The sequence below is a fragment of the Prenolepis imparis genome, unplaced genomic scaffold (assembly GCF_030444845.1).
Source record: "Prenolepis imparis isolate NDT839.2.m4 unplaced genomic scaffold, iyPreImpa1.0 SCAF_13, whole genome shotgun sequence".
Classification (NCBI taxonomy): Eukaryota; Metazoa; Arthropoda; class Insecta; order Hymenoptera; family Formicidae; genus Prenolepis; species Prenolepis imparis.
In genome coordinates, this window is record NW_028141171.1 from 4,226,297 (window position 1) to 4,251,555 (window position 25,259).

At 38.0% G+C, this 25,259-nt stretch overlaps 1 protein-coding gene across 8 annotated transcripts in view; it reads left to right on the plus strand.

Annotated features, from left to right (window-relative positions):
- The window catches only part of LOC145944346 (uncharacterized), a 180,955-nt gene that overhangs the window by 100,556 nt on the left and 55,140 nt on the right, over positions 1 to 25,259 (plus strand). For all 8 annotated transcript variants that reach the window (XM_083052611.1, XM_083052610.1, XM_083052613.1 and 5 more), the window contains one exon: positions 11,468 to 11,686. In XM_083052611.1, the coding sequence (XP_082908737.1) occupies positions 11,468 to 11,686 (219 nt within the window). The remainder of the gene's footprint in view (positions 1 to 11,467; positions 11,687 to 25,259) is intronic.

A 25,259-nucleotide genomic window follows, 5' to 3' on the forward strand; every position in this document is an offset into this window, starting at 1 on the left:
ATTTTTTCGCTCTCTTTCTCTCTCTCTTTATTCTTCTCTTCCCTTCGCGTCCGTTCGCGCTTCCTCTCGTCTCGTCGTCTCCTCTTTTCCACGAGTTGCTGCTGCAGTGTCTGGCTCCGGGAGACGCAGCTGCTCTCTCGCCAGAGATCGAAACGGGATTGGAAAGTAGCGAAGGGAGTGCTAACAGAGGGGTTGAGGAGCCAAGAATGATCGCAATTTTTGTCTCGAAACGCATTGTTTGATCCTCTAACAAATATAATTTATTTTATGAAAATGTGAAACTTTCGATCTGCTCGTGATGGAATAAGAAAAAAGAAGAACGGACGCGTTATCACGCTTCCTTTCCATCGTGCAACTTTTGAAGCTGTTTACGTAAATCATGAATAAATCAGATACATGGTATGGATAACAAATTGCCCGTGCATCTTATCGCGTCGCGTGTATCACGGTAGCGAAATACTACGGTACGAACGCAAAATATCTCGCGTGATGAAACGTCGATCGGAGAATATTACAAAGTATGTAGGTATCCCGTATTTGACTTACAAATGACGCCCGATTATCAGCGACGTGCTCGCTCGCCTCTGACATCGCGTCGGCGGAGAGGAGAAGGAGGATGAGAAGCGAGTTTTTATCGCGCGTTTATCGTCGAGAACGAGATCTCACCGCGAGCTATCGATTCCATCGAAAGAAGGGGAACCTCGCACGATCCCCCTCGGTGCCCCTGATTAATATGCCGCGCCGAGAGCAAGAGAGATTAATTAGCCATCGAGTAAAAGAGGGAAGAACGAAGAGATTATTATGACCAACGATTGGTCAAACCGAGATAGCCAGGAGGAATTTATTAGGAATTTATTACAATTCCCACACGCACAATTAAAAATAATATTATAAATTACTAATAAGAGAAATTATTAATAATAATTATTAAAAGAATTATTAATAATTATTATCAAGAGATAATTATGAAAAAATAATTCACGATTGATCGAACGGAGATAGCCGGGAGGAATTTATTCTCATTCTTAATATATAATTATTATTGATAATTATTAAGAGCTGATTATGACCAACGATTGGTTGAACGGAGATAGCCGGGAGAAATTTATCAGTATCCCTACACAGAGAGAATTTTCTCTTAGAATTTACTCTGAAAATCATGGTAATCGTGGGACAATAATATATAGTTCAGTAAAATCAATATTGTGATAGATATTATTTTTATTGTGATAAATATTAATCAGAGAAATACTCATAAAATTCTTTCCATACCATATTGTCTCACGATTACCACGATTTTCAGGATAATTTCTAAGAGAAAACTCTCAGTGTACTATTAATAATTTTTATAATTAATATTGATTAATATTATTATTAATATTATTCTAATTTATTACAATCTCCATCCGCGCTATCGACGATTCCTACGTGCATTCTTTGCGTTATTCACGGTGGATGCGTGAATAAATGCGTATCGTGAATGCAGACACGATTTCATCTCTCGAGCGCACGCATATAATACACGCACTTCGACGTGTAATAAGTAAAAAATCCTCGGAGAAGCCTCTTTCTGATGAAGGGGGGGGGGGGGAGATGCGCGCGTCTCGACCAAAACAGAATATCCATATAGTTAACATTTCCATAGTTAATCACCGGGACTCTCATTAAACGGTCGTTTCGCGATGCAATCGTACGCAGGCGAGCGATCACGCTGCCAATTAGAACGATATAGTGATTTTCCAGGAACGCGCGTACTACGGTTTGTTCATTACGAGGAGAAAAGCGGGAAAACAACATCACCCTCTTTGATTATTAAGTATAACATTATACGCAGCTTAGTTTTAACGACGAGGTGTCATGTATCCCGGAGATGCGAATATATGCAAGTTTGTCTCAATAAAATGAGTCTGTAGAGAACAATAGAATATTTTATATTAAATATAAAAAATATATAATTAAATAGAATTTAAAATCGCACGAATGATATTACATTATTTGAAAAAAAGTCTCAATGTGTATATTGCATTATATATTGCGTCGATTTAATTGGATCAACGAGCAAGGAAAGACATTCCAAGGGTGAAAGTATTTATTACATCAACATCTATGGCTAGATCAACCAGCCAAGTATTAGCTTCTGATGATGTATTATATTTCTGTCATCTCGCTCGTTAATAAGTTCCAATTTCTCAGCAGGAAGTTCCATTATTACAAATTATCAAGATTGAAATTTCAAATAATCCATTGAATTATCATAGTTAATCGTTTGTCGGTAGTGATTACAATTCTCATTACTCGTTAATAGTTGTTTTGGTCTGCGCTGCCGGATACATATGTAGTTATACCAATTAGACTAATGAATATTAAATATTCTCGACTTTCCAGAAACGCGGGCGCACAATTTCCTGTTGTTTTGTATACGTGGAGAAATAAATAGATATCGAGAGACATATAATATACATAAATAAGTATCGAGTATCCCTTCTTGCACTTCTACAATATTCATCTGCAATGTTGTTCTTAAAATGTGCGAGCTTTCAATATGTATATAATATAAGAATAAATATATGCTTTCGGCGCAAAGTTGTAATTTTCAACGCGGTTACACAAACAATACAGGAAAGAGAGCTGTCAAACAATCGAAAACCAAACAGAGCAAGAGAAAACCAATCTCCAACACAAATCGCTCATTCCGATAGAAATTACCCGCAACGAGGGGTAGTTTTGCCGTGCCAATTCGATGTAATCTGTCAAAAGAGAGAGAGAGAGAGTGAAAAATATCGTAACGGTACAGACCAACATCGGCGGGTCGTGGAATCGTAGTCCTTTCGGACGCGAACTCGCTTCGGCGTCGTTGAAATGCAGGGGGAGGGGGGTCGAAAAAAAGTTTAGAATGTTTGAGGAAAGGGTGGCCGATCACAGAGGGTCCCCTCCTCCCCCTTCCTCACCGCGGGCGCGTCACGAAAGGTGCAGGGGTTGTGTTCCTTCGGAAAACGCGTGCCACGCACTCACGCACGCGCACGAGAGAGAGAGAGAGAGAGAAAGAGAGAGACCCTTTAGGGCTCGTGTCTCTCCCGCGCAGACAGAAGCAGGCAGCCCGAGATCGGAGCGTTTAGGCGCGAGGCGAAACGCAGATGCAACAAAACGGCAGCGAGACGCCAGCCGGTGGCTGACAGGGGGGTTGGGAAGGGGGGAGAGAGGGGGACGGGGGGATGAAAACGGATGGATAAACGCTGACGACGTGTGTGTGTCTGCCATTGTGATTTTAAAATCGCTACCTACCCCCGACCGCCGCGTCCGCCCCTATATCCCTCGTTAAAGCTCCACCTATGTTTCGGGAACTTGGAGGTTTTGTCACCCCTTGGGTTGACGGCGAATCTGCCTCTCGAGCGAGTCGAGCATCATTAAATACATTTTTCTTTTTATCGAATGATAGCTATGCATCTTGTAACAGTGAGTAACACGAGTTTGTTAAACCATTCAATTATTTGTTCAATTAATCTGTAGATTGGTGTCTCTTTACGAAACGATTATTTGCTTAGCATATCGACAATGATATCTCTCTCGTTCTCTTTAGAAGTAAAATTATTTTTTTAAGTATTTATATGAATTTTTAAGTTTTTAGATTAAAAAAAGAATAATTATATGAAGAAAGAAAATGATAGAGAAAGAGAGAGAAAAAATAGATATATATTTTCTTTCTCTTTCTCCTAATGCAAGAATTAAGAAGAATTTATAAAAATACTAAAAAAAATTATTTTGGAGATATACATATATATATAATCCGAAAAACTTTTTAAATTTATATAAATATTTTTAAAAAATATTTTATATATATTTGAAAAAATATTATAAAGAAAGAGACTTCCTCTTTTAGTTTGGCTGAAAAAGCACAGAAGTTGTACGTTTCTAAAAAAAAAACTTTATTTCCTAAAAACTTTATTAAGCTTCTTCGAACTGCTTGGTGCCGCGAAAAAAAGATATCCGATACGCAGTATCGTTTTCGAGTTTCCACGAGTTACGACGTTCAGCTGTGCTCACAGAGAGAGAGAGAGAGAGAGAGAGAGAGAGAGAGAGAGAGAGAGAGAGAGAGAAGCTCTGCGTCCATATTTTTCTACGGGAAAAATTGAACAGCACGGAGAACTCGTGGGACCCCTTGCTTTTCTACGTAACAATACAATTTAAAGTCTGGCCAATAATGTAGCCTCTGCTTTGCAACACTGATAATAACACATATTCATTCCCTCTGGCTTCCTCGCTCGATATCTTCGTCTCTATTCACGATACATAGAAAGGGTTGCGCGCGGTTCCAACCCTCGGATTGTAAATCTTGCTCAAAATGGCGGCTCGTCCCGCGAGTTACATGCAGATTGGCTGGGTGTCGGTGGAAAGGAGTTATGCCGAAGGGTGGTATCCGACATCCCTCGTTCGCGGGGCGGTTTCGCGCTTGCGCTCACAACCCTTGCCGCGTTTCTTCAGCCCCTTCCGCCTCGGCGGATGAGCCTCTTTATTATTCACGTTTTTTTATTGGACGGCAAGAGACCGAGTATCTCATACAACGTAATGGCGATCGGTGTAAAGAGGAATGAAACACTAAATATCGAAATCTTATTTAATTCTAAGTAAATTTTTCTCGACTGGGTCATTATATTATTTAAATATAATATTTAATTATTTCTCTTAATTACCGAGGATTTTAATCAAGAAGATTGAGAAGAAATGACATGTGCTGAATTACAGTTGTTAAGAAAAAATGATATTAAAATCTTAAATTAGTAAATCTCACTACATATTAAATATAGGTACGAATTTCGGGACACTAAGCTTACGAGGGTGTTAAGGTACTCAGAATGCGCGGGGGATAGGGGGTCGGTTCTATCGATCGTCGTTCCGACAAGGGCAACCGGCAAGAAACAGGGAAACTCTCGACGAATGCTGATCCTTTGTCTTTTTCCCTCACAGGCATTGAGTTTCCATTTAAGAAAGTGAGCAAGAAAGAATAATTTCCGACGCGAATAAAAGCAGCAAGAGAAATAAAGAGAGGTGTAATTGCGCGAATTATGCAGATTATTACAGAGATATATTGATTATATCGTGTATTGTTCGATAATTATTATCGGCAACACAGTTTATGTAGAAATCATAGTCACTCGCATACGTGTAGTAATACTAACTAGCGATTGGCTAACGTTGGACTTTGCTTTAAATCGTAATTTTATCATAAGTATGTGTTAGATCAAGATGAACAATTTCATATGACTATTGATATAATGTATTGCGATACATTTCTAAGTATGGTATTTTACGAAAGTATGATATTTGTATGTTGAAGACAATAATACGATAATATCGAAAATTAGATAACAACACTTTACTATTCAACTTAGAGCAAACAGTATCCATACTATCATATTAATGTTATTGTTAACGTCATGCATGATGTATTGACAAAATGTGCTTGTTATATTTTCATATTTTCCTAAATAAAAAATAGAAAAAATCAAGTTAGATAAAATAGTTAAAAAATATCTTATATCAATAAATATTGTATATATCATGTATAAATATTTTTTTACTGATTTTGAAAATCAATGATAACGCACACAAACTGTTTTTAAAGAAATATCTACATATACTCTTCTTAAAAATTATATATATATATACAATGTATAGATGTTTTCTTAGAAAAATTTCTACCTTAACATTGATATTTGATATCAATAAAAAAATATTTAATATAAAAAATATTTAAAAAATAAAAAATATATATGTATATGTGTGTGTACATGTACAATTGTTTTATTAGGTCTCCTCTAACGACTTAGCTTGATTGATTATTATTTATTAGCATTACGAAAGAATGATTTAAATCGACAGCAGAAAAAGATATCATCATGTTTGTGTACATGATGCATACTTCCGATTTGATATCTAAAAAACAATGATTAATGATTATTTTTAGTAAAGTACCTGATATGCGATATATTTTGTTTGTAGTTCAAGAATCATCGATATTCTAGCTCTTTACAGATAAAAATATTATAGTAAAATTAGAATATAATTTTTGCAATCGTGGAACATATTAACATATAAGAAAAATCATAATATTTTAACTCAATATTTTTACGTATGTTTTATATTTTATAAATATTCTAATATTTCAAATTTACAATAAATGTTACAAAAGGAATGTATTTTTTATGTAATAGGAAAATTTTTTCAATTTTGTTTTGTCAGAATTTTTACATTAAATTTTTGTGTCACATTACACAGGTGAATAATTGGCTATTTTTTTTATTCTTCTAATAAGCATAATAATTAATTTATATTTAATAGTTTATAGAGAGGGAATTATATCAAATAAGTTAATCGTTAATAATGTAATTTGATTCTTTGTGTAAAAAATGAAATAATAATATTCATTTATTTATAGATAATTTCATTAAATGTTTTCATGTGTTTGAAATTGTGATAAGAAAATTATACAAATTAAATGACACGATCACAACACGTTAAAAATACGAATATTTAACGTTTCATTCGTGATTCTCATTTATACTTTGTATTATTATTAGAGACAGAAAGTTTGCATATAATAACATAAAGATCTGCGATGCATATGCATAAGAAAGATAAACAATCATAGTGCAGATATTTACTCTTCAGCCATTTTTTATTTCGCTCTTGATGGAGAGACGAAATCGGGGGAAAAATACAGAAACAAGATAATCGCGCAATTACTTCCGGCGTTCGTCGCTACAAATCGGCCGGTCGATTTTAATCCGTACGTTCGAGCTGAAAATCGGAGACCCACAGACGGCCGGCGATTTATTTATTGGAGAAAGGGCTCCGGGGGCTCCGGCTCTCCCTCTCCCTCCCCCTCCCCCTGTCTCTCTCTCTTTCTCGGTGCTTCTTCTATCCTAAGCAGGATTCAATTTGGCCACTGCCCACGGTTCTACCTTCAAAGAGGAATCACTATTGCTGTCGTATATAGCTGAACGACGTACGCTGGCCTCTAGCATTAATCTTATATCGAACGCTTTATCTCCGCGTTTGCTTCCTCGTCCCTTCTCTTTTCTTCCCCTCTCTCCTCTCTAGCCACATCACCCTCTCTCCTATTCTCGACCTCCTCAACTCTTAGACGAGCAGGAATTTTCAATTCTTTCGAGTGCCACGAGGCAGGTTGCTTGGGGCGTGTTGTTCTTTCGTGCTACCCGCAAGTTGGAATCAAAGTGTTATTCTTATTGTTAGTCTTTAAATGAGAGGTAGGAGTGATTAGAGAGAAAAGTCTCAAACATCGAAGCATGTGACATTTTTCAATAAAATTTTGCATATTTTTTCGATGTATATAAGTTATGTTTATATACGCGGAAAAAATATTATATTACAATGATAATTTTTGTAATCGTGGAACATATCAACATATGTAAGAGAAATTACATACACACATGATATTTTTATATTCAATAGTTCATTATATTATATAGTATTATATATTAGTATTATATATTATATAGTATTATATTGTATTATATTTTATAGTATTATATTGTATTATATCATATTACATTATATTAATACGTATTATATTTTACAAAGAAATATTATAATTATTCAAATATTTTGCTGTACAAACAAATGCATAATTTATAATTTTTATAAGAATAAATATTCTAATGTCATTATATTCTAGCTTTGAAGTAAATTTTGTAAAAAAAGGAATGTATTTTTCATGTAATTTGTACTGTAAAAATTTTCCTCAGGTACATTAAGAGAATTTCTCGTTATATTTTATCGCAAAAAAATTTACTATAAATTTTATCATGTTTGGTAATAAGCCAAAAATTACCATGCTGCATGTTAAAATTATCATGAGCGATTAAGCCAGACTGAAAATAAGCTGCATTGTGAAATTTGTATAAAATATTATATAAAATATTTTATATGTTTATCACTTTTTTCGCATCTAATATTCTATTTAAAACACTTAAAGAATGAGTTTTTAACATATTTAAAAATTTTACTATATGTTTTAATAAAATTAATCAAACATATTTTATATTTTATTGTGATAAATATTAATATTTTTTTATTATGGGGTAGATAATAATCACAGGAATTTATCAAATTCTTCGAAATACCATGTTCCATGATTTTCAAGATAAATTTTAACAAAAAATTCTCTCTATATATTATTATAATATGCGCAAAATTCAAAACATATCGAATCCATATAACTAAGCATCTTTTTCGTTTCATTGTTAACTATTCTCTATCACGGGGCTCTCCATTTCGACATCCTTGTTTCCGCGACGTATGCGATTAATCGCGCGCGTGAATGGCAGGACGTGGAAAACGAGCGGCTTCTCAGCTAGCCCGATCTCTGCTAGCAGGACATTGGCCAGGACGAATAAGTAATGTAGAGGTCCATTATGCCGAAACGGTGAAGGGTCTCCGGTCGGGGTCAGCCAATCCCCCGGAGGGCCGTTAAAGTGAAATACTCCCGAATGCAAGGTGGCTGCCCGTCTCGCTCGCCTTCTTCAGCGATGGACCCCCCTGCCACCCTCCGTCTCTCCTCTCTATCAGCCCCATCTCCAGACGCGCCCTCCCCCCACCCGCTTTCGGGTCTCCCCCAACCCGCAAAAGTTTGCGTGTAGGTAAATCGTTGTTATCTGGACAGTGATAAACCCGTGAATGGAGTTCGCGCCGGATTCGGACCGAGGACGAGGGGGAATGCGAAGTGGAATGGAGGGAAATGGTTCTCCGCGAGGCTTATAGGGTACATACGGCAGCGCGGAGGGGTGAAAGGGACGAAGTCGCGGAATGGATGGCTCTGTTTATGCAGACTGGTCTCTGCTCGGATGTAGTCGCGCGACCCTCATTGGGCGAGAAAGCAAGAAACGATGCCAGGGACCTAGGGACGCGTAGATGAGGCCAATGGAGTCTATAGACAGGAGACTGATTGTGTCTCTTTATCTCCAAAGTGTATTTCGTCAAGAAATGATCAATTGAAAAGGATTGATTTTATATTTGTCCAGTCTCGACAAAAAAAAACGATATAATGCAACACTTCTTGCTCATAACTCTTTCTCGTTGATATAATTTTTTCGCGGCCTCGTATAATTGAATTTTCTATAGGTTTCGCATGCGACTTTACGTTTCGAGTTCATTGCTTCTTTCATTTTTGTCTCCATGGGGTTGAACGAAATCAGGCGACCATGCAAACACCACGAGATTAAAAGGAGGGCTTTGTACTATGCGTTCACGTTTTTGGATCGTAGCCTAGGGCTAACCATTCTTGTGGAAAGGACATCTCTTGTGGAGATGACTTTCAATATCCTTCTAAAGGTTTCAAAGCAAAGCATAGATAGTCATTTAATTAGAATCTTACATTATTTTGAACCATATGTTATCTAATTTTACAATTATTAATCGCAGAGACCTAGAAGCAATATTTGCTAATTTTATTAAGAATTATATTAGTAATTTTATTATTATTTTATTAATAATTTTATTTTATTTTATTTTATAATTATTTTATTAATAATAGTTTTATTAATAATTTGCAATATATACATATTTTTTAGTAACAATAATTAAAATAGGAATAACATTTTAGGTTTACTTTTTACTGTAACATATCGTCGCATATTTTTATTTCGGAATCAAGTTTTTCTAAGCTCGCGCGACAGAGAGAGGAAGGAAAATCGAAATGGCTTCGTATATGCTCTCGGAGCTTGTTCGAGGCGCGGAATACCGGACAATGGTCGATCTAGCGGGGTAGATGGAGGTCAGCGGCCATTCTCTGATGATATTGATTAGCCGACGCCCTTAGTTAGCACCGGCTACACTTTCTTCAGCCCCACCGCGTTCTCCTCTCCCGCCTCCTCTCTTTTTCCTCTCGATGGAAAAAAACGTTCTCTCTTCCTCTCGCGTAACCACAGACTCCGGTTACCACCCTCGCACTCTCATCCTTTTCCTGCACATGCCGCTGAACCCTTCCCCGCTCATCCCTCTCTATTCTCTTTCCGTTTTCTGGTTACTGTATTTCTGTCTCTCTGAAACAACGCGCACTTCACTAGTCGTCGTTAACAGGCAGATAGAAGAACCGAGAGAGAGTATTGCACCAGAGGGTGCGAGAAAGGAGAAGGGAAAGGGGAGGGAGAGAGCGATGGGGAAAAAGTTAGCTAAGTATCTCGGGCTAAATCATTCGTCAAGCAAATAATACCGAGTCTGAGTCACGTCTCACGCATGCGGGGGCGAGATACGGTATTCGCGTGTTCCATAAATCCGAGATCCCGAGCAGCACCTACGGGGTGCTCGAAAAGACACGACACGGACATCCGGGATTTCGCACGCGAGACAGAACATAATTTATTTGCGAATATGTGATGTCGACATGTAGATCAAATCCATATACTTAAACTTGAGAAAATTCTCTTCAAATCATTGATAATACTTATAATTAATCATTATAATTTATAATTAATCACTATACTAATAATATAATTTAGAACTAATAATTATAACTTATAATTAATAATATTTATAAATTACTTATACATATGTTAATCGGTAACATATTAAATGCAAAGATAATATTATATAAATAATCTTATTAAATGAAAATGTAAGTTTTTGTTAAACGCTCGAAACATATATTGATATCTAAGTTTGATAAAAGTTTCTATATTGATTAATTCAAGTTTGCGCTGATAAACGTTTCATGGCGCATCCACAAATTTTGGCGCACCCTGTACATATCACCCTTACAAATTTGGGAAGAAGAGGAAGAGCTCGGTATGCCCCCGTGTAATTAGACACTGCAGCCTGGAACAACATCCAGAGCCAGGCATTGTTCCCAGAAATTAAGGGAAACGGGAGAAAACCGGGAAAGCTGGCAAGGATAGGGGATTTGGAGGGTCGCTAATTACGACGGGTCCGTTTCGGGGGAGAGAAGCCATTTTCTGCACACACATAGTCGCGCCGGTGTGCGTTCTATTAATATACGCACAGAATTTATCTCGAGAGAGTCTCTTTCTTCTCTTCTCTTCCTCCCTTCCCTCTCTCTCTCTTTCAGCAATATTTACTCCATTTATTATGCGCTTTTTATTTTATTATATAATATTTATATTATATAAAAATAATATCACAATAAAATATAAAATGTGTTTGATTAATTTCACTGCAGTTTAGTATTTTATATTTTATTGTGATAGATATTATTTTTATTGTGATAAATATTAATCAGAGAAATTCTCATAAAATTCTTTCCATACCACATTGTCACGATTACCATGATTTTCAGGGTAAATTCTAAAAGAAAATTCTCTGTGTATTTTTTTAAAGCATATTTATAGGAAAATAATGTCTCACAATATAATAATTATTTAAAATGTGATTGTTTTATGTGACAGACTATGTTGTATTTGTATGTACCTAATTTCTGTCTGATCCATTTGCGCAGGTAAAGTCTGGATTGGCGACAATGAGGTTGCGTGGCGGACGGATCAGTCTTTCAAGAGGACATCACCCTTAAATCCCTGTGCCACAACGACTACCACGACAACGACAGGTGGCGGGACACTGACACATCCTCACCTGTCGCCACCCGTAGCTGCCCCTATTACCACCCCCGATCACAGAAGCCCCAGTAGCATGCACGCGAAGCTTGGCATCTCACCCGGTGAGTAAGAATACAAGTCTCCGATATGCATGTTATATAATTTTGCGAGAGAATATTTTCTCTTCGATGTAAAAACATTATTGCGTGCGTTAAGCTAGAATTAAAATGGGAAACGTTTAATGGGAGATGCGTGCAGCGTTTCTTCTCCTACTTTTATTCCGACGTCACGTCTTGAAGAAATAACGAATTCGCACCCTCGCGGTTCATCCGTGAGAAACCTAGTTTGTGTCCGCCTTCGACGTCGCTCTGACAATCGAGGGGTCAGTGGCTTAAAGCGAGTCCTAAAAAGCGAGGCTCTTTAAATAATACAATAAGCTTGATGCTATTTGCTGGACATTCAGGGATGGGGGGAGAATTCTTTTTACGCGAAGGCCTCCCAGTAAAATTGCCTCTCGCAGGTGCGTATTTTCAACCTAAACTCCTTCGACAACAAGCTTCGCCAATCACGACACAAAGATTCGTGACGTTAGTCTATGTCTTTCGCAACTCGATGATATAATGATAACGATTTATATTTTTTGCGTGTTAAGACAAGATAAAATTGTGAAAAATCTAAAGTTGCATTCGATATCATCAGAGTGATATTATTATTTATACACATATAAGATATCTCAGAGTGAGAGCATATCAATTTATATATTATTAACATTCTTCATCGATTATTTAACCAAATTTTTCTCAATTATTAATATTTATAGTCGAACGTTATAAGAGACATTATATATTAATTTTTTACAGACAAGAAATTAATTTAATTTTATTAATATAATTAATATTAATATGAAATATAATTATACTGATTAATATTAATAATAATTATTTTAAATATAATTAAATTAATTTTTCATATTTTATTAATTATATTAACATAATAGCAGTATATCTTAAATTAAATCTTTGTGACTAGTCCCTTAATAATTTCCGGGAAGCATGGGAGATAAGAAGAGAAGGACATCTCATTATCATTCTCAAAGGCAAATAGAAAATAGAGTCCTTGCATCGCAATGGTTATCGATTAGAACTTTGTTTCGGAAAGCGAAGGCCGAAAGATATCGGGACGGCGGTTTCTTTCGTTTGCCTAAATAAATACGTCTCGAGGGGAATCGCGCTATCCAGGGTCCGAAGCCGGGGCATCATCGGTTATACGATCGGGCCCTGGGACTTTGGAGAGGAGGATTTTTCGTCTTTTCGAGACAAGCAGGAGGGGGTTGCGATCTCGCGGAAGGGGGAGGGGAAACAGGAAGCACTCGGCGAGGCATGTTTAATGCATCGCTCAACATTTCCATGTCAAACATCGCTTTGACTCGCGGAATTTAAAACCGTCTCTCGCTGGTGCGCGTTCTTCGGGGTCGTATGTATGTGCGAGAGAAAGAGCGATGACGGGGAAACTACTCATCTTTATTTACTGGATAACCGCTCGACGAGATGCGTTAAGTCCACGACGCGGTCGATAAGGGTCGAAACTTAAAAGCCACGAGGGTGAAACCGGAGACTGAATGAGATTCCAGAAGCGATTTTAGGAGGTAAATGACGCTTCGACGACGTGCCGATCTTGGCTGAGCGCGTTTTACAGTCGCGAAAGGACATTAACGTCTGTCTCAAGTATCATTTCATAAAACGTATTCGGGATTACACGATGTAATCTTTAATTTTTATTTAATTCTCTTATTGTATATAACGTTGATCATTCTCAAAAGCAAAATACAATAATTCACGTTGATAGAGAGATCAGTAAAATATTTAATATATGTAAAATAAAATATATATTAATATATATATATATTTAAATTATATTTTTAAAAATTATTTTCTGCATTGAAACAAAATTGATTCTATTATAATTATATTTCATAAATTTAATTTATCTTAATTTTTTTTTATAACGCAAAATATAATTTATTATACGAAAATAATTGATCGAGAGAAAAATCAATTTATTGTTTCTTCGAACAATTTCGAGGGGAGACTTAACTTTTGTCGCTGTTATCAGCATCGAGCGTAGTGTCAACTTTAAGGAAGGAAAGATATTTTCCCCGGACATGGGGTCTTTTGCCGTAGCTATTTGCCTCGCAAAGCCGTCCTGGCCTAGCTGCCAAGTGTGTTTATTCGGTATATCAATAAGGACGAAGTGGGCGAGAGCGAGAGGACGCGGTCCCCCGAGGACCTCGTGTCCTTACGTGGCGGCGGCGATCGGCGGCGGACTCTTTCTGGACAGCTTGATAACATTATGTCGCCTGCGCCGACATATGCACCGGCTAGTTTTTAAAGGACGAGGGCTCTCTCCCTAAAATATTACGGGCTCGTGAACACACTCTCGTATAAAGACACACACGTGTTACAACGACATGTCTTTTCTCAAAAAACGACACTCGCTAACCCTTAAATGTATTGCTTGACACGCAATATACTCGGGAGAGAACAGTCGATGGATAAAATATAAATCACTTGTTCGGATGAAAAGCATAGGCGGATAACGTGTTGGTCGATGATTATTCTTCGCTTAGTTTCAAATAAACTTTAACTTTCAAAGGTATTTTAATTGGCAGATTAGTTACGTAGATATTTCTCATGTTGAAAATTAATCTTTCCAGGAACGGATTTGTTGAAATTGAAAAAAAATGATTGTATTTTTTTCAATTATATTTGTCCAAATATATGTATAATTATTAAACAAAACAAAAAACATTTTGAAATCTCTATGAGAAAAATAATGTATACACATATATTGGTCTAAAATATTTTCTTAAAATAACATTTGGGTCAGGAATAATAAATATGTTAAATATCAATAAAATTAGTCATATTTTATTAAGAAATTAAAAGATTTTATTAAAATATTAATTTTTGAATGATAAAAATCGGGTACAGCGTCAAAAGGGGATGAACATGCGGGTGTCTTAGAAAGTGGCTTTTGAAATCATTATATTCGCGTAAATTACACGCTCGTCGACTACAGACAATTCTTTCTTGCCGGACAGCAAGAAGAAATCGTATTCCTCCCTCGGGACTATCATTCTTCCGCATCGGATCGCTCTCTTTTCTCCGAAGTATGTAAATTCGACGTTTATTCGATCGACCCCCTGGAGTTATTTCACATCTCTGAATATCATTCGGAGCGTGAGAAACGCACTGATGTGCTCTTACAAATGCGAAAAATTAATTATGAAATATATCATAAAATAATGTTCTCTCGTTTATTTTATCATTTTTGTGCAAATAGTTTCGCATTCTGTATAGATAAATAATAAATCTTTTCTAGTAAAAAATTATTCGTCATCTTGAAAAAAAATGTAAGAGCTTTATTCTAAATTCTCTGGTACGTCCCGTAATTTATTATTGGTGTGATTAAATTTTACTCACGTGGCGCAGAAATTAATGGCCGCTTTTTTTGCGAAACACGCCGGCTGCGATTGCGTTTATATTTTCATTTCGCTGGAATATGAAATATCGAACCGGTGTCCATATGCGGACCAATAACTAAGAAGCTACGTGTTGTTGGTGTATACGAACGTCCACGTGCGAGGGTGATTGGGGGACGAGAAAGGGTGAGCTTTGAAATATTGGCTACATAGATTTTCGACCATTATTGTCGCGTGTAAAACACGGCGACATTTGGCGTTAAATCGATCAGGGCGCAAATCTCTCTGTTTCTCTTCTCGCCGGACGAAATGAATAACACCGGATGATTGTAAAATTGCAGCATAAACGTCGTAAATATGTCTCAACGAGACTGTCCGAGCGCCGTTTTATTGCGCGGAATCGATACCTTTGCATTTGCGCAGTTGTTTCAATAAGCTTGCGAATTCATTTGAGGAATTTTCCTATAAATGACAACATTTAGAACATAATATAAATTCTTTATTAAATTTTATAATATAATTTTAATAATAAATATATTCTCGTATAAAAAATATTTATATAGACAATTTTAATTTGATAATATAATCTAATTTTTTAAATAATTTTTTCGCTCATCCGCGATAAAGATCTTCAACTATAACCGAGAACAAACGAGCAAACTGCATAAGCAGCGTGGAATAAATTGCAGCGATAATCGTGCGCCCTCGCCGCGCATTCGCCAAAAAGCAGGTGTACCGCAAATTAGCATCGGGCTGTAAACGCTTCATTCACGGCGCGGCGGTTCGGGCGGCGATAATTGAAGAGCTAATTATCTCGCATTAAAGTCAACCGCCCCGATCAAAATCCATTCGTGGGTTGAGTGCCCGCGCGCGTCGGAAGTGCTCATTTGTCATCGCGTTCAGGTGTTCATGCTCCCTGAAATTCATTGCGGCCCTGAAATACATTGTGGCCACGTCAACCTGCTCTAAAGGATTCATTAAATTGTGTATACGTCAAGTGTAAAAATAAGACTAATGTGCGCTATTACAAAGTTTGAAAGTTTTTTTATTTTTTTATATATATATATATTAATATTTATTATATATATATTTTTTTTATTGTATATTATATATATATACATATATATATATAATTTATGTGTAATATATATTTATATATTATATGTATTAATATTTATTGTTATAGATTATTAAAATTTTTTAATTTTTTAATTTTTGATCTTTTTATTTTTAATTTTTTTGACAGCTTTTATATAAAAGAGAGTTTTACGATAAATGAATCTATTCGGAAGATACGTAATGAGCGGCGCTTGGACGCTTTAAAAAAAATAAAAGCTAAAGGGATATAACTTGCGTGGCTAAAAAAGGTACCAATTAGCCGCGAAATTTATAATAATACGCGATTTGTTATAATTAATCGGTTGTGTGTGCGCACACCTGACCTCTCGCGTGCAACGCACACGTATATATATTATAATACATAACACGTATACACATACACGTGCGCGCGAACGGCCGGGCACTTTTTCAGATCATAATTTTAGATAGGCCGTTCTTTCTCTCTTTCTCTCTCTTCAGTCTCGCCGAGGCAAATGGCGGCGTGTAGGCAAATTGAGGTGAGATTGGAGGTCAGGATTGCACCAGCCGTTACCGCATAGCTATTCACGTTCGCCGGGACAGTTACAAAAACGGTTTGCGAAGCTAGCAGCTTGATATCCGCGTGCGATCTAAGCCTAGGATGGGCGCGATGCGTGAAAACGAGAATTAAGAGGATCTTCTCGATTGCACATACACACACATATATATATATGTGTGCGCGAAAACGGCAAAGCTGACGTCGCTGACTTGTTGCGGAAAACGACCACAGCGATAAATTTCTTCTCAAGGTGGGAGCTCTGGCGGATTAGATTCAATCCTGGTGTAGCTTAGAGAGCAACAGTGATAAAAAGAACAAGTCGAACGATTTCGTGCACGCTGTCGATTTTCTTTGCAGAGCGATATTTTTTTAACCCTTCTGTCAAAGCACCTTTAAATGTTAAAAATGTGTGGAACCTTTCTTTGCGTCTGAAAGAAAAGGAAAATTGTCGCAGTACAACAAAAACACGTGCAGTTGATACTCGAGAATTTATATATTGAAAATTATGCATGACAGAAGGGTTAATTTGACAGTTTAATGATGGATCACTGCTTGTATTATTTTCGTTTCTTTTTTTCGCAAGATCAAAGGCCAGTTACATGCTCAATGTATTGCCAGAAATTGCATTTGCTTGATCAATTGCGTGAAAGTTGATGAAAAAGAGATGGGAGCACGAGTCTATTATACCGGGGTATCCAGTCGTTAACTGGATGTACTTAACGAGCAACCACTTTGTAATTACTGTCCATTGTAATTACGAAAATCCCATTAGGAAATCATTATGAGAAATCGCGATCTTAGCTTTCCGTGCGAAAACGCCTCGTGTAGAAAACTCGGGGACCTACTATCTAGTCTAGCCTAGCCTAGCCTAGCCTAGGAGAAACACGCCTAACGCTGAACTCTCTAATTAAAGGGGCGCATTTTCCGAACACACGTAATATCCAGAACGGTTAGTCTCCTTCGACAGGGAGTTGATAATTCTTCTTCTTAGATAATAAACGATTCTCGACGCTTATATTTTACCGAGCGCAGAAGTAATGGCCCTGTCATCCATCAATGTCATTGACACCAGGATCAGGGAAATATTAATAACGCGCGCAGGCGCAAAAGAGCGGAGAAGATTGAGGCAAGGCCTCATGTCTCTCGCGATCTTCTTTTCGATCTCTTATTTTATTTCTGAGAAAGAGAGAGAGAGAAAGATAGAGAGAGAGAGAGAGAGCCGTTATCTCTCGACGGCTGCACGTGAATACATAACGACTCGCTCGCTCTCACGTGCTTCCTCATCTTCCACGGGCCCCGAGAGGAGCCGAGGGAACGATTAAGATAAACCGAACCGCTAATTAAGGGGGAGAGGCCAGGTAAGAGAGAACTCCACGCCGTGTTCTAGGCCACGCATCTCGTACGCTCGAGAGCGTGTAACAGCTTCTTCTTCTCGTGCAAGTCAGTCGGCCAAATGTCAACCGACGTCTCTCTCTCTCTTTCGTTTATTATATGTATATATATATATATATACGCGGTCGGTCAGTTTGCATCTCCCGCGAGCGAGATCTTATACACGTTGTGTGCACATCACGATATGTACCGCGGGAAAAAGTATTTATATACGATCAGATGCGGAACCGATATGTGTGTACATTCTGCGTATAAGAAGTTGCGCACCTGCGTCGGAATGCGAACACGGATTTGATGCGACGTACACAGAGAGAATTTTCTCTTGGAAATTACTCTGAAAATCATGATAATCGTGGGACAATATGGTACGGAAAGAATTTTTAAAAAATGTTTCATTAATTTTACTATACTTTTAGTAAAATTTATTAAACATTTTATATTTTATTGTGATAGATATTATTTTTTATTGTGATAAATACTAATCAGAGAAATTCTCGTAAAATTCTTTCCATACCATATTGTCTCATGATTTTCAGGGTAAATTCTAAGAGAAATTCTCTGTGTAGAGGAGCGTATATGTATGGCGCGAATTAGCAGAATATATATATTCATATAATTTTCGAAGTATTACCAGGGTGTCTACTCTCCGGAAAATCGGATTGTCAGGGATTTTTTTACCTTGAAAAATCCAGGAATTCTAAGGGAATTCTTTTTCCAAAATTGTATCTTTGATAATTTGTCAAATTAATTTTACGATTAATAAATTAATATTAGATTATAGCTAGAAAAACTGCATTCTTGGCAATTTTTTTTTTGCAATTATATGAATACAATATTTTAAAAAGCTGCAGCTATTTTTCTTATTTAATCTGGAATTTTTAACGAAAATGAAAGATTAAGGAATTCTCAGGGATTTTTTTTTCCAAAATTGTGTCTTTGATAATTTGTCAAATTAATTTTACGATTAATAAATTAATATTAGATTATAGCTAGAAAAATTGCATTCTTGGCAACTTTTTTTTGCAATTATATAAATAAAAAGTGCATACAATATTTTAAAAAGCTGCAGCTATTTTCTTATTTCATTTGGAATTTTTAACGAAAATGAAAGATTAAGGAATTCTCAGGGAATTTTTTTTCCAAAATTGTGTCTTTGATAATTTGTCAAATTAATTTTACGATTAATAAATTAATATTAGATTATAGCTAGAAAAACTGCATTCTTGGCAACTTTTTTTTGCAATTATATGAATACAATATTTTAAAAAGCTGCAGCTATTTTTCTTATTTCATTTGGAATTTTTAACGAAAATGAAAGATCAAGGAATTCTCAGGGAATTTTTTTTACAAAATTGTGTCTGATAATTTGTCAAATTAAAACTTTACGATTAATAAATTAATATTAGATTATAGCTAGAAAAATTGCATTCTTGGCAACCTTTTTTTGCAATTATATGAATAGAAAGTGCATACAATATTTTAAAAAATTGCAGCTATTTTCTTATTTCATTTGGAATTTTGAACGAAAATGAAAGATCAAGGAATTCTCAGGGAATTTTTTTTACAAGATTTGAGTAGACACCCTGAATATTTGTAGCATCGAATAAGCAATGCAAAATTATACGAAAAAATGTCCTAAGTGCTCGACAAGATTGGTGGGTGAATAATGTAAGTAATCGACGTAAATTGCATCGTTGTCGGAAAAAGCACACGCGAAATCGCTCGGCGTCACCCGGTATGTGAATTCGCGCGAGGCAACCGCGTAATACCAAGGGATCACGGTGGACCGGCTAACGTGATTATTATAAAGTCAATACGTTGCTAACTCATCAGCCGGCTCCGCCCTCTAACAGCCCGGTAATATGCACCGGCCAAGAAGTCAGTTACGCTCTATCAGAGAGTGCTCTCTCTCTCTTTTTCACTCGCCTTCAACCTCTTATCGCGTTCCTTCGCGTTTCTCCTTCCTTTTCTTCTCGAGCGCGCAGCCTCCCTTAAACGCGAGAGTGTGTCTATCTATCTACGTAGATAGGTAAGTGCCTACCTACGCGTGTAACCTACCGACATACGTGCGGTTTCCTTCCATCTCGCGTCATCGCGCTGTCTCTCTCTCTCTTTCTCTTCGCACAGGGTCGGTTTCTCTTCACTACCTGCACACGTGCAATACACGCTTCGCGTTCGCGGTATCTAAAGGCATCTGAACGAGCTGCACGAAATCGCCTGTGTGTGCCTGCAATTATCCCTGAGAAATATATTACTTAAAGGAGCCGGTGTGTGTGTATGTATATGTGTGCAAGCGCTAAGGAAACGAGCCGGCGCAACTATTTTTCGCGGTCGCGCTATCTCTCTCTCTCTCGCTCTTGACTCCCTTACATACGGTACGTCGAACATTATCGGGATTCATTGCGCCGATTTTTTGAGGAAACCGCCGCTGAGGATCGCACTGCGCTCAAGTAGCGAGGAAACTTTGCGCGGATCGCAATTTACTCCCCCTTCCCCGGGGAAAGGGGGAGGATATGTTATTTCGGGATGAGATTCGTTATACGAAGACGAGTATAATGGAAGTTTCGCGCTCGATGATTGCTTTTATTTTACGGGAGGGGTCACATTGTTCGAGAATCTTGCTTCGACACTCTTTACATAGGTATATTTGCTTTTTCGAACGGAATCCATCCGCGACGTGAAAATTCTCTCGTGTATTTTTTTAACGCGATTACTTTCGTTAATTTAGAATTTAAATCTGTCGAAGTATCTTTTAATTTAAAAAAAAAAAATTTGGATCGCTCTTTTTCTATCGCGCACGATATTTTTCATTCGAGGGATCGTTATCTCGGGTTGATTCTCGCGAGCGTGTTTCCCTTATTAAGTTTCGCGCGGTAGGCGAGAAGGCCAGCGTGTAATTTCTAACAGCGTGCTCGTTACTTTGGGATAGTTCGTTACAAGTGACTTATGAAAGCAACACACAGTTACCCCCTTTGAATACGGTAAAAAGATCTTAACTACATTCCAATTATTTTCATTAAGGTTTTGCTGGATTTATCGGACACAGTGAAAAAAGATTTTTACTTCACAGCCAGATTTTTCATGGATTTTTATTTTTTCGATTTTAAGCTTGAATTTTATTCTTTTTCATCTGGATTATATTATAGTGTCGAGCATGATTTTTCTTGTACACGATAGAAACTTTTAATCGGAGATTGTTTGGTAAATGGGAAGATTTACAGACCGTGAAAAATCGGTTACGTTAAAATAGCGTTAACGGCAATTCTCTGCGAGAGAACAACATTACGGAATTATCTATACTCTCTCTCTCTCTCTCTTTTTATGAGACGCATAGCGCCGCGTGCATCAGTGATCTATGAAAATTATCGATACTTATCGCGCCGCGGTTGTGCGCACGTGATAAATGCACGCACCAACACGCACGCATATCTTTGCGAGAGGAGGAAGAGAGAAACAGAACCACTCTGGCACGTCCGCGAGAGGAGCGTAACCGATAATACGTAATACGGGAAAAAGGGAAAAGTAAGAAGAGAGAGACGCAGCACCATCTCGCGTCCGAGGAGTATCTGTTACATGCCTTATGGACAGCGCGGAATACGTTATTACAGTCGGGAGGCGGGTACGGGAGGAATCGCGCCTTTCCCTCTCGCCCCCTCCCACCCCCTGGACGAGCGGGTTCAAGGTCAGGGTTGGGCCCCGGGTCGTTTCATTCATTCGTGCGAAAAGTATGCGTATATAGAGTCAGGAGATCGTGCAAGTAGATCTTAATGATCTCGCGAACACTTGCTCGCGGAACCTTAGACCGTGTGATTGCTTTTGGATCGAATGTGTGCATAAGGAGGGAGAAAAAGAGAGACGGAGATAGATCTGACAGATGAGTAATTCACGATACTGTATTGAGTATGTCTCGGAAACACTGCTCGTTAGTTTAAATATCTCCTGGAGGAAGTATATTCAGGACGATATAGAGTCCAACATCTTAAATTACTTGCAAATCTGGCGTAAATCGCGATATGAGCACTTAGTTTCCATGTGTGGATCGACGAGATGGATACACCGAATCGTATGTAATGATGTCGTTACGCTGACAGCGAATGTAGCGAAGCATCCCGAGGTGAAGTTGTTAAGTTCCACGGGGCATCTGGACTCCTTGAAGGAACGGCCAGGTTGTGTTCGCGCGTCTCGACAGGTTTTCGTGGCTAATTTCGTGGAGGGAAGCGCGACGATCGGTTTCTCCGCCACGGCACGTGAGGATATATATGTATGTGTATGTGTGTTTATGTGTGTATGCGCGCGCGCGTCTCGTGGGTTCGGAGTCAGAGGTTAAGCGGCGTGATTGAGTCTTGCTTACAAGGAGCCGCCCTTCGCTGCTCCTCTCGGGCCCTACCTCTTGGGGAAGGAAACCATAATGCAATTTAAGCCATAATACTTGACTTTAAATTGAAAAGATTGCCCGAGGGATGCGAGGGAGCCGGGCGGTGCTTGTCGTCGTGTCTGGTGGTGGTAAAAGTAGTTGCTGGTCGAGTCTCGCATGGAGAGACGGAGAGAGAGAGAGAGGTTGACCCACGAGGTGGGACTCACCAGGAAGATCGTCGCACATTTGCGCCAATAGAACATCGCGCATCGTGTCGAGCGACACGTAATCTTGCACGGGATGTACTTATTAGATAAATGATCATGACGCTCTGCCTATAATGGCGTTAAGCACCCTGTCGTACGATCTTTGAACTATCTTTCCGCATCCATCCCGCGCGTCCCTCGATATCGCTTCTGATAACGATTATCTAAGAATCGCTCTTTTCTTGCCTCGCTTGTTCAAGAAAAATGTATATACAGTTTGGCCATGATACTCTCATTCTCTCGAATGCGCGTGATAACTCTAGTTATCGTGGGTTGGAACAAGAGATAATCGAATAAGTAGTGCAGTATCTGGCGATGTGTACGCGGCAAAATTTTTCGACATTAACGTTTATCCAAACTGTACACAGAGAAGCTAATTCCGAAACAGCAGAGACACCGCGCACATAAAAATAACTCGCAGTGTAAAGAGAGTTGGAACGTGACCGGTACCTTAGACAGGTGTTAAGTTAAGGCTGCAATCAGACGGCCGGAGTACATAAGGTGCGGCGAGGAGTCTCTCGGCGTGGTTCAAACGAAAAGCAGTTTTCCCAATTGGCGAGTTTCTCCACGCTCTGACCGTCCTGCTGACCAGCGGCCATCTGTCGATCCAGCGCTGATGTCCTGTTTTCCGCCCACCCCTCGGTACCCTGCCCTCATCGTCCCAACATCGTCTTCCCTTCTTCGCTCGAGCGAAGGTCCTACGGCCTCTTTCTCTCTCTCTCTCTCTCTTTCTCTGTGCACGCTCTCCGGCTTACATTTCCAATCAATAACCGATTGAACAAACCCCACCCCATCCCACCCCCATCTGTGCCTTCCCCATAGCATTCTAGCGAACTAGCAGCCAACCGATTCCGCGTTTCGTTCAGTACAGATGCCAAGTTTATCATCATTCCCGGTCGTGTAGTTGGCGAGAAAATTGAAATTTTAATTTCGGAAGCAATTTCTGCTTCTCGGACATTTTTTATAAAGTATATAGAAATAATAAAATTAAAAGAAACGTTTAAAGTTGATTGTTATTGTATCTGCGTTCGGCAGAAGGTAAATATGTCAAAACATAACGAAAACAAGTGCCCCCTCGAACGGTCGTACTCGGCGAATTTCTTCTGGCAAAAGAGATTCAATTAACTGATACTTTAATCTGCCCACGAAAATCGTATTTTTCCTGCTTTGTTTCGAGTGCCAGGAAAGAGGAGACTCCACGATGACCTGGCGCACGATAATTACTGACGAGAGAAGTCTCTATCTCTCTCTCTTTCTCACGGCCAGTTTCTTTAAGAAAGGAAACGCAGTGAATAGGGTGTGTTTCTACGGGGCAGTTAAAGATTGGAAGGAAAGAGAGAGAGAAAGAGAGCCCTTCTCTTCTCGTCGGCAACGCGAGATGATAAATCAGATAGGTGGCGGCAGCTGGTCCCCGGGAAATTGCCTCCCCATTGTACGAGGGACGTGTTATTTTGGAAAATCATCTCTCGGCTCTTTGCCTGCTAATTTCGACGAGGCCCTACGCTCGAAATTACTACCTACTTCCTGGGTCGCGGACCCGCAGTCGCCTTCGGTAAACGCGAAGTCGACCTGGGCATATGGAATGCGGTTTATATGCGCTCGACCTATCCGGCATCTCTTCGTCGTCTGAAAACTCGTTTCGAGATTAATCGGAAGCGCGTGTTTTCATCATCGATTTCATCTACGGTCCTGTCTGTCTGAGAATATTCGATTTTATAAGATTTCGTAGTTGACGTCGAGAACGTAGATGTTTTCACATATAACACTTTGAAACTACGATTTTTATTACATACGTAATATTTTTTATGTTTCTTGCATTAAAATTTTTTAAATTATTTTCCTTAATTTATGTGCAAAGATGTCATATTTTTTGTTATTAAAATAATTAAATTAATTGTTAAGATTGTTAAGATTGTAGCACAATTATCTACTCTCAGTTTAAAGAATTATTGTTAGATAGTCACATTTGCAAATCAAAGAAAATATATAATGATTACATCTTAAATTAAAATATATATATTGGTTATACAGAAAACACCCACATAATTTTATAAATTTATAATATTAAAAGATATTACTTTATATCTCTTTGGAGTATCGAATTTATTCGATTATTGCACTAATCTGTTTAAATAATTTTCTGTACGAGTTATTTTACATAAAAGCTCTTTTGAGATATATATATATATTCCGAAGTTACAGAAATATATTCTTTCAGAAGTATAAAACATGCCGACAGTTTAATAAAGATATAAAGATACTGACAGCTACCTGCACTTTTTATTATTCGAACGTTAGACCACATGGGTTTGTGTAAATGTGCTTTTTATATAGGAATCCGGAAAACGAGCGACCGTGAAAGCGAGTGATTTTGCTTCATTTACTAATCGGAGAATCTCGGAGAAATATGAATGCGTGATCGGAAACGTGACACTGAATTTTAAGAGTTTTTTCTTTTTGAAAAAGAAGAGCCTTTTCCTTTTAGCAGTAACTTCCAGCTCTTTAGTTTGTATTAGCATGTCGCAAATTTATAGCTTCGAAACCGACAGGTCGATGGGTGTAAAAA